Raw genomic sequence first — 11,074 nt, forward strand, 5'->3', positions numbered from 1 at the left:
GTAGTCATATCACACAGATGGAAATAAACTAGTATTTAATTAGATTTGTTTCATGTAAGGTGACCCGTGAAAATAGAGGGGCTGGAATTTTCAGGGCTCTAGGACATTTTGGTTACTTCATATGTAGTCATGTCCCACTACATCTGAACATAGGGCTCTAGAGCAAAATCTGTTGTCAAGAAAGAATCAAGAAAGTTGCTAGTGAGTATCCAAAACATATCAAATGCATTTTCAAAACAAGTACCTTCTTGGAAAATGCGTATTTGAAGTTGGTATTTATGTATATAGTGGTTTTCTACAGAGGATTTCCTAAAGCATTGACACTGGAACTATAGAAACTATTGTTATTTAGTTCATGGCTTCTTGGCTAGGGTAAAGTGCTAAAGGGTCAAAGCTTGCGAATTTAGTTTCTCTGAGGGCCTTTACGCTTTTTATTAGACTATACTCTTAGACTTTCAAAGAATTTCAGAAGTATATGCAGGACAGATCCATTCCTACTACTTGAGAAATAAATGGACTTTGTCGATGATGACTCAGTCATATCACCTAGATGTCCATTATAGTAAACACAGTATTCTATATATCATCTTTAAATAATTCCTGTCACGTGCAAAGTGCTTAATTTAAACTTAATATGTGATCGAATGAATTAAAAACATTTTACATATTTTGTAGCTCTGTCCATTGAGAAGGCCTGGAAGAAACAATATCCCAATAGCGATAAGCACACCCAGTGCCAAGGTCTTGTTTCCTATTATCGTTCTGCAGTAAAAGGAACCCGGGCTCTGTAGAAATAGCTGATTCTAGGGCTAATGCAGGGGTTATACAAAATGGTACTGGAACATCTTGTAAGAGCCAGCAAGTAAGGGAGTACTTAAGAATCAAAATGAGGGAGTTAATGTCAGAGGGACACAGGAGCTAACTAAAAGAGCTTTCAGTGGCCAAAGCTGGAATAGTTTAATCAGCAAAATAAAATTGTGTTGGAATATTACCCAAAGTATAAAATTAATACTCATGAATCCATACTGGTATAAATAAATGACTTAATACATGGGGATAAATGGAAAAATCTCCTGTACAGATGAGTTCCAGAAAATTTATGTAGGCATACCACCATCAAGAAGTTGGAATGTAACTTCCCGTTCTTTAAGTGTGGGCTGCACGTAGTGACTTTTTTCCCAAAGAGTACAGTACGGAAATGGGAGGAGAATAATCTTAGAGTGGAGAAAACTGATAAATACTACTTTGGTCAGGTGATCAAGGTTAGTAACCTTAGCGATAAGTTAGTAGTACATACCCTTGATATGATGTGATGAGAATGGTACTTTGCCTTTGTGTTATTTCTCCCAAAAACTTACAATCTAATTATAGCTATGATAAAAAAAACAACAACAACAACAACAACAACACTAGACAAACCCAAATTGAAAAGCATTCTAGGCTAGGCACTGTGGCTCACGCCTGTAATCCCAGCATTTTGGAAGGCCAAGGCAGGTGGATCACTTGAGTCCAGGAGTTCGTGATCAGCCGTGGTGACATGGCGAAACCCTGTCTCTACGAAAAAATACAAAAATTAGCCAGATGTGGTTGCACATGCCTATAGTCTCAGCTACTCAGGAGGCTGAGGCAACAGAATCGCTTGAGCCCAGGAGGCAGAGGTTGCAGTGAGCCGAAATGATGCCACTGCACTCCAGCCTGGGCAACAGAGTGAGATCCTGTCTCAAAAATAAAATAAATATAAAATAAACCTTCTATAAAATAAATAACTGATGATTACTCCTCAAGACAGTCACGGTCATCAAAAACAAATTCCTGTGCCACAGTTCAGAGGAGCCTAGGAGACATGATGCCTACTTGTAATGTGGCATCTTAGATGGATTCCTGGGACAGTAAAAGGACTTAGCTGAAAACTAAGGAACTTTGAATAAAGAATGGACATTAGTTAACAATAGTGTGTCAGTACTGGTTCATTAGTTGTGGTAGATGTTCCATATCAATGTAAGATATTAACGGTAAGAGAAACTAGATGCAGGGGATACAGGAATTCTCTGTACAGTATTTGCAAATTTTCTGTAAATCTAAAATATTTTAAATAAAAAGCGTGTTTAAAAATACATATCACTTGATTGGCATAAAAGCTAAACAATAGTGATGATTTGTTTTTCTGAATACAAAATTCAGAATGTCTTACTATATTAAGGTAAATGAGAGGGTGAAGTGCTCATTTCTTTAAAACAAACATTTGACAAACATTTATACTTGGAGCTTCTACCCTGTCACGTCATTCTTTTCTATCTTATCACTTGCATCTACAATATTTTGTTGCTTCTATAAGCTTTCAGATATCATCCTTAAGATGGCAGAGATTGACTGTTTGTCACTTGACAGTTCTGTAGAGGGAAGAAAGAGGAAGAGATATTTTAAATTCTCACATTTTCCTTAGAATGACAAATGCTCCATGACAGAACTATGCTGGAGGGAATATACATGAGAAGAGCTGTTTCCACACTGCACAGTTTTCTACCATGTTGATTCCAGTCAGGATAAGAGTGATAATTTCTGCTTCAGAACAGTCATGTTGACAACTAGAATAGGATGTGTTCATGCTTGGCTTTTATTTAGGAAAAAAAGGATATTATATTACACACCCTTGCTGGAGCTATGTATTTCCTGGAAATTAATATATATGATTAAATTTTCCAAAAAAACCTCTTTATTTTTCATTTGTCCTGTGACTTAGATTGCACTATTGTTATTTTCTATATTATCATCCAATGTGAAATGGCCAAACATATTGTGGTAATTAAAGATATTGTTATATGTGAAGATTATTGTCATTTTATAATTTGACAGGCCCATTCCTATCTTAAATCCTTTAAGAAACTTTCTAAGATACATTTGTTTCAGCAGCATGGTAATTTACATAAGCTAGTGTGAACAAAGAGCATTAAGGTTTTTTTTTAAATAGGAGCCTCATCCAAATGTCCAGATATTTGCAGAAGAGTTGAATGCTTCAGATTAAGGCTTAGAGGAATTTCCAGCTACTTTGAAAAAGATGTTTCAACTCAAATTTATGTATCTGTGAGAATTTATCTACAATTATACATCTCAGTGAAAATTCATTGGAATCATTTGTAATCTTTAAACGATTTAGAGGTAGCCTTTAAAATAACTAGTTTTAGTGATATTTGTGGTAGAAACTACATTGTGAAACATTTAAATATCTTTTCAGTGATCTTACATTTATATTGACATTTACCTAAGTATGTTTCATAACAGATGGTATAATCACTTTCAAAAAGGAGAAATTGAGATGATTACTAGTTTATAAAAGTAATATGAATATTTTGTACTGTATTCAGCTTTTCCTTTGTACCTCAAGGCCTTAGCATCTGATATTCCTTCTGATTGGGGCATTCAAACAATTTTGGCTCTTTTATTACTCCCATCCTGTTTAACTGCTTTTTCTGGCTAGCTCTGGTTTATACCACAGGTCTCAGATGATATGTCAGTGTCTCAGATGATATGTCAGTATCTCAGACTTGACCTTCCCTTCTGAATTAGGTCTCTGTTTCTTTCATAGCATCCTGCACTTTTCCTTCATCTCCCCAGTCATGATTATGATTATATACTCATTTGTTTCATATTTGTGTAATAACTATTACCTTTACTAAACTGTAATATCCATTGCATAGTATCTTGGCACATAATAGATTATCAAAAGGGAATTGTAAGAATCAGTGAACAAATATTATTATAATATCCAGATTACTAGCATGATTGTCACAATTTATATCTAACCTTTACAGGATTTTAGCATATTTCATGAAAATAAGTAGATGTACAGAAAATCAAGTTACTCTTTGTTCTATAATAGAAACAGAGAAGGTAAGCCACAGTGCTTTTAAAACAGAGTATTTGAGCAAGAGACTTTGTTGGTGTTACTTTTTCTCTTTTCTCAATTTGATTTATCTTTTAGGAAAGGATCATACAGATTCTTCAGTTCAGAAGAACTCCAGCAACACTTACATGGTGACAACACCCTCTCCCATTCTCTGTTGTTACTCCAAATTTTAATTACTGGTCTCAAAACTCCTGTCTTAATCTTAGCAGACGACCTTGGCACTTACCACTGAATGAAAATGAAGGCTATTATGTGAGAAATACTTCATCTTTCTCCCTTTTACCTCCTACCACCCTACAAAAAATCCTGCATCCATTCCCTGTCTTTATTCTTTGCCTCTGCTCTTGGGGGAAGAAATTCTTTCTATCTCTGAATTTAATTTCATTCCTTTCTGTTTTCTCTGTGATATTGCCACATTAGTTATTTCTTCTCTTACCTATGTTTTTGAAACATGTTTTCTTTGTACTTTATCCTTCTAGATGCCCTATGAATATGCTCAAGTTTCTTTCATGTAAAAAAAAAACATAAAAGAATTTTAACTCTGCATCTTTCATGGTTGCCTTCTTATCTCTTTACTTTCCGTATCGACTGTGACTATGTACTCTAGGTCTCTACATTCTCACTTTCAATTCAGTCTTTTAACCCACTGTCACCTGGCTTGTGCCTTCACCACTTAGCTGAGATTGCATTAGCAAAGGTTACTAATGACTTCTTGATAGCTAAGTATAATGGACATTTTCAGATCTGAACTTGACTGATCTTCTGCATTTAATACTGTTGTCTGTAACAAATCTTTTCTATTTTTATGAATTTTTCAAAGGTAAGGATAATACTTGTTTTTGTAGAAAATTTAAACATTACAGAGTCATAAGGATTCTTATGCTCACCTTGAAACTTTATTCACCCTGTGTTTCTTGACTCTTTCTTTTCTGATACTGGTCCAGCTCTTACTACTCTGGCTAATTTCTTAATGCATACTTTGTAGGTTTTTCATTCACTGCCAACCCCTTGCATGTTGGTGTTCAGTTGGATCCAGTCTCAAACTTTTTTTCACTTGAAATTTCCCTGCAAAATAATTTAGTTTTCTCTCATGACCCTAGCTATCACTCAGCAACTGCCAGTTCAGTATCTCTAACTCAGATCACTTTCCAAAGTGCCAATTCCCATACATCCTCTTTCTTACATGGATAATTGTTCATAAATCTCATAGGCACTTCAAACTTCAGGAGTCCAAAATGGAAACTAGAACCTTTTCTCGAAGTCTGTGCCATTTTCTCTATTACCTAGTCATTGTCATTGCCTTTGGTCTCATGTGTCGAGCCAGAGCCTTACCCCAGATTTCTTTCTCTTTTTCATCCTTTGTATCCAATTTGTCACTAATTTCAATAGAATCTTCTCTACATGTCTCATATATTTCTCATTCTTTTCATTCACAGTGTTGCTGTTTGAGTTCAGACTCTTTCATTTCTTGTCTACATGAATTTTTAAGTGGTCCCATTGCCTTCTGTCTTAACCTGACTTCAATCCGTCTTTCACTGGGCAAATAATTGTCCTTAAACACTTAAATATGACCATATCATTTTTCTGCTTAAAATAGTGTCTCCCCATTAGCTTCACTGTAAATCCCACAGGAGAGATTCCAGCCACCTTAGCATACCACCCAAAGCCTTTGTTAACTGGCCTTTGCCTATCTTTGTAGCTGATGTCAGGACTAGGTCTCAAGGGACTGAAATTAGAATGGATTATTCTATTGTAAGTGTCAAGTAACAGAAAGAAGCTGCAAGTTGAATATGAACTGAAGTATTTAAGAGTTTTGAATGGTCAAATCAGAGACACGATGATATTTGAGACGTGGTTAGGGTAAGAGTAAGAATGAAAATTACAGAAAGACCTAAAAGGGCTGCCTATAACTAAAGAGGAAGGAGAATAAGATCAAGAACACAGAAAATAAGATGTTGGAAACTATCACCAAGAGTCACTGAAATGTCTATAGCATTGAGCTTATGATGGGTAGGTATGTTAGGTTGACTTAAAGGATCAGATTTAAGATGGAGATTGATAGAGAAATCTATTATATGTCTGATCGTCTTTCTCTTCTATATAAAAGACTTTATTGGCTCTTGTATCAACTATAGGACAAAATTCAAGATTTTCAGATGACCTAAGAGGGCCTCCATATTTAGGCTTCTTTTTATCTCTGCAAACTTACCTCCTTCCCCCTGCCCTCTTGATCTTTAGGTTCCATCAGCTCTAAATACCTGCTGCTCTTTTCTCATGTTTCCTCTGCCAAGATTGTCCTTAATTTCCTCATTTTCTGGGTAAATGCCTGTTCATTCCTTAAGACCCTATACAGATATCACCATCTCCAGGACACTCCCTCTGAATCCTCCTTTCTCTCAGAGTTACCCATCCATCCATCCATGCATTTATTTATTTGTTTATTATTGAGAAAATATTTATTGAGTGCTTAATATGGATCAGATTCTATGTCAGGTAATGGGAACACCATGGTGAATAAGATAGGCCACACATGACCTTTACCCTTCTTGGTCTTACATTTAGCAGTGGATACACATGTATAACGCAATAATCACAAATAAAATAATTACCAATTTCATAAATGCTACAAATAAAATAAACGATGAACTATCATACAGAAAAATGAGGATGAGGGGTAGACAGAGAGGCAAACCACTTTAGTGTAAGGTTGAGCCATAAAAAGTTGTTGATCTTTAAACTGTTTGTGTCCCATAAAATAGTTTTACATAGTTTAACCTAATGGTTGACTTTCTGAGGAATTGACATTTAAGCTGAAACCTGAAGGATGAGGTGGAATTGGCCATGCTGGCTAAGCCTATAATTTGGCATGTTCCAGGAACCAAATGAAAAGAATTGAGAGAAAAGGTGAGTGAAACAAAACAAAAGTAAGAGACAGAAGTAGGGCAGATCATATAGGACCTTATAGGAGATTGGATGTGTTTTTCATTAAAATGTAAAGCCACTGGAGATTTTTAAGATCCCTCTGTTTACAGTGTGGGACTAGAATAAAAGGGAGTAAGGTTGGAAAAATGCTACCTATTAAGAGGTTGATGTAAGGAGACAATTTGGTGTTGCCTTATTTGTGCAGCTTGGAATCAGGCTGCCTTTGTTTAAATCCTGGATATGCCATTTATTAGCCATGTTACTTCATGTTCAAATTTTGAGTTTTACTCGAATTCTCTAAGCCTCAGTTTATCTATCTGTGAAATAGAGACAATGATAGGATCGACTTCATAGGTCTGGCCTTGAGATTGAATGAGATAATCCATTGCAAACACTAAGCAGTCCTTGACAGAGAATAAACACTTACTAGGTACTAGAGATTAATAGCCCAAGCGAGAGATGATAGTGGCCTGGGCTAAGTTGATGACAGTATATTTGGAGACAAGTGAATGGATATGAGGCCTATTGTGGAGGTTTAAATATCAGGATTTAGTAATGTATTGGATTTGACAGTTGAGGGAGAAGGATTTCTCAGTTATGACTCCTGGGCTTCTGTCAAAAGGAATGGAGAGGATTGTGTTGCACTTTCTTGAGTTGGCGAAGGTCTGTCTGGTACAGATTTTAGTTTTACAAATTTCTCTCTATATACTATATAAAGCAGGAATGAAAGAAAGGAAAAAGTTAAGTATCATACAATGTAAGAGAAAATGGCTATTAAATATTTTAGGTATCTGTCAGAATCTTACATGAGTTATATAAAACACTTTTAGTTTATATTATGTTTATACCACAGTGTCTGTAATATGTAAAATTTTAAAATGTGTATATTGTTTGTTCCCATGGTATAAGATTTTGGAAATTTCTACTGTACTGTGTGATAGGCAGTGAACAATTAAGCTTATATGTTTGTTTGTCTTTATATTAAAGGTGATTTGTAATCATTCCATCTGCTTCTCTTACAGAATGGAGCTTGCTTGATATTTCACTAGATAAAGAATTTAAGGCGAGTATCTATCTTTGTTCTCCTTGGCAACTGAGAGTCTGCCCTTGGAAACATCAGGCACCATGGGGAAGCGGGATAATCGGGTAGCCTATATGAATCCTATAGCAATGGCCAGATGGAGAGGCCCAACTCAATCTGTGGGCCCAACAATCCAAGATTATCTAAATCGACCAAGACCCACCTGGGAAGAAGTAAAGAAACAATTAGAAAATAAAAAAACAGGCTCAAAAGCATTAGCTGAATTTGAAGAAAAAATGAATGAAAATTGGAAGAAAGAACTTGAAAAAAGCAGAGAGAAATTATTAAGTGGAAATGAGAGCTCATCTAAAAAAAGAGAAAGAAAGAGAAAGAAAAAGAAGAAATCTTATCGGTCTTCATCTTCTTCATCAAGCTCTGATTCTTCAAGCAGTTCTTCAGATTCTGAGGATGAGGAAAAGAAACAAGGAAAAAGGAGAAAGAAAAAGAAGAACCGTTCATACAAATCATCCCAAAGCTCTACGCATGAATCAGAATCAGAGAGCAAGGAGTCTGTAAAAAAGAAAAAGAAGTCAAAGGATGAAACAGAGAAAGAAAAGGATGTAAGAAGCCTCAGCAAAAAAAGAAAGAAAAGTTACCCTGATGATAAACCTTTATCATCTGAGTCCTCATCTGAATCAGATTATGAAGAGGATGTGCAAGCAAAAAAGAAGAGAAGGTGTGAAGAGCGAGAACAAGCAAAGGAAAAAGTAAAGAAGAAGAAGAAGAAACAGCACAAGAAACATAGTAAGAAGAAGAAAAAGAAGTCTGGATCTAGTCACAAGTCAAGGTAACATCAAGAAAAAAAGCAAGAATGAGTTTGCCGAGTTCCCCTGTGTTAGTAGAATTATTTCTGGACTTTGAGTTGCCTATCAAATCCCACTGTGCCAGAAAGGGGCATAGTGGCTGCTGGCAACTTCAATATACATTTTTGTTTGTTTGCTTGTCCTTCCTTCTAATGGTTAATTCCTCTGAGAGCTAAAATTCTGTTGTCATACCAGTGAATAAAATGTTTGAAATTAAAGTACAATGTGTTAGATAATGAATAACTTTGACCAAAAAAAGTGTATCTAAGGTTAAATGTATCTAATTCGAATACATCTTTGAAATATCACCATCAATGAAACATAAATGTAATTTCCAGACAATTGTAGTTGGTATTTTTGATGCAAGGACTTAATATTGATGTCTCAAATTCCTTGCTTTTGTAAATAAGTTTAGTTCATTTTCCTTTTTTCTTTAATGAATCTTTGTTTACATGGGGAAAGAGCATGTGGGGTGGGAAGGGCAAGTGTTTGCTAATCACTGTGGCTAGCTGAATAGTGTGCCTTTGACTCTTACACATCCTATTTTTGCCAGAGCAGCAGCCGTCCTTTTCTTACTTTATGAAATTCTGGGGTGTTGTATGCTGCTTCAAGTGAACAAGAAGGACAGGAGTTTACAGCATAAGTAAGCCCCCATATCTATGAAATTTACCTCTTCTTCAGCACTGTTTACTATACAGTACTGAATAATATTTAGTATTACAATATTACATGATTTGAAATAACTTTATACCCATTTTGTATGGGAACCATTCTAAACAGACCCTGATGTTGTTTGATTAAGAAATATTCTGAAATTTTTTTGCATGTTTTATACTGTTAAGTTTTAATTATCTGACCATATTCTATATAACTGATGATCCTTTTTTAAGATATGATTTATGCTTAGGATATAAGTTTCAAGTTTTTAGTTTCTTAACCTTGCTATATTAATTTCATTACTGTGTTTAATTGCACCCTTGCCAAAATACTTAGCATGTGAAAAGGTTTTTTTAAAAAAATATGTAATGCCTTCATATTGAAGCTGGTTACTGTACGCAAGTTGAGTGCCAGACCTCTAGTACGCCGTATGTTACATGAAACTACTGCCAAAATCTTAGTAAGATTGTTGTTGAAAAAATTGTTGTCTTAAGCATTAATATTGAATTTATATAGAAGTTAAATGTAGATGATAATGACATCATTCATCTTCCTGTGTCCATATTTTCCTACAATTTGGTGCCTTGTATTTGTTGCTGATTCACTTTTACCACTAGTGTAAAAATAAGTGAAAAAATATTTTTACTTTACATTTTTATATATCAGAGTAACGTAAATTATAAATTTGTGTCTCAAAAACCACCTGTGATGGAGGATGTGCTAATTGTAATGTCATAGGTACAAAGTATTTTGGCATGATGAAAAGCTCAATAGCTATTGTTTTTCAATAGCAGATTTTATCTCGGCTACCTTCAATCACAAGTAAAATTATAAAGATAAAAAACATCTACATAAACATATTGGCTGCCAAATTTTTTGCATTGGAAATACTGGAATCTCTCATTAAAGTTCTTGGAACATTATAGTGATGCCATGTTAGATTACCTTGGAGCTTCATAACTTTAGCTTTTTCCTAAAAATATATGTTTATGCTGATAAAAACTATTACATTTATGGGATATTTTGTATCCATATAGAGTTTTTCAGAATTGTTCATTAAAATGCTTTTTATAAGCTTATATTATTTGTAGAATATGGCAAAAGCATTTACAGCTCATCATGTATCTATCTGCTGCTGTTCACTTCCAAACCTCTTGTAGTTAGGCAATGCCATTTGACTACTTCAAGCAGAGGGATTGTAAACAGAAGTGATTTTCTATTTCCATGTTGGACTGTAAAAAGTTCTGCATGACCCTCCAGTTTTCTTTTGCCTGTCATGGTGACCTGAAAGCAAGATGTTCCAAATGGCATACTTACAAGACGGATGCAACCTGGGTCCTTAGGTCGCTGTTTAGAAGGGACCTGACTGGAGTGCTGATGGACTTGCAGTAAACTTTTTAAGTGTAAGAAATAAACTGTTATGTGTTAAACCACTGTGATTTGGGGTCTTTTTATTACTGCGGAATCACCTAACCTAATCTGACCAATAACATAGAACTCTAGAACACCTATTTCATTATTTACATAAAATAACTCACCTTCTTCTATCACATTCTTCTGTAGTCTACAGATTGACTCAGAAGTGGTCATTATGCCATAGCAGAAGGAAATACTCATTGTATTTGCACTGGTTTTTATGTAATGATTGAGGGAGAGAGTGGTCTACCATATTTCATGCTTATCAGAAATGCTGCCTAGGAAATAAAA

The 11,074-nt window shown here is 35.0% G+C and overlaps 1 protein-coding gene across 6 annotated transcripts in view; it reads left to right on the forward strand.

Annotated features, from left to right (window-relative positions):
- FAM133A (family with sequence similarity 133 member A) overlaps positions 1 to 10,797 on the forward strand; it is a 39,429-nt gene extending 28,632 nt beyond the window's left edge. For all 6 annotated transcript variants that reach the window (XM_016943931.3, XM_016943929.3, XM_016943930.3 and 3 more), the window contains one exon: positions 7,849 to 10,797. In XM_016943931.3, the coding sequence (XP_016799420.1) occupies positions 7,952 to 8,698 (747 nt within the window). In that variant the 5' untranslated portion in view covers positions 7,849 to 7,951 and the 3' untranslated portion in view covers positions 8,699 to 10,797. The remainder of the gene's footprint in view (positions 1 to 7,848) is intronic.
- The last annotated feature ends 277 nt before the right edge of the window (positions 10,798 to 11,074 follow it).

Source organism: Pan troglodytes, chromosome X (assembly GCF_028858775.2).
Source record: "Pan troglodytes isolate AG18354 chromosome X, NHGRI_mPanTro3-v2.0_pri, whole genome shotgun sequence".
Taxonomy (NCBI): domain Eukaryota; kingdom Metazoa; phylum Chordata; class Mammalia; order Primates; family Hominidae; genus Pan; species Pan troglodytes.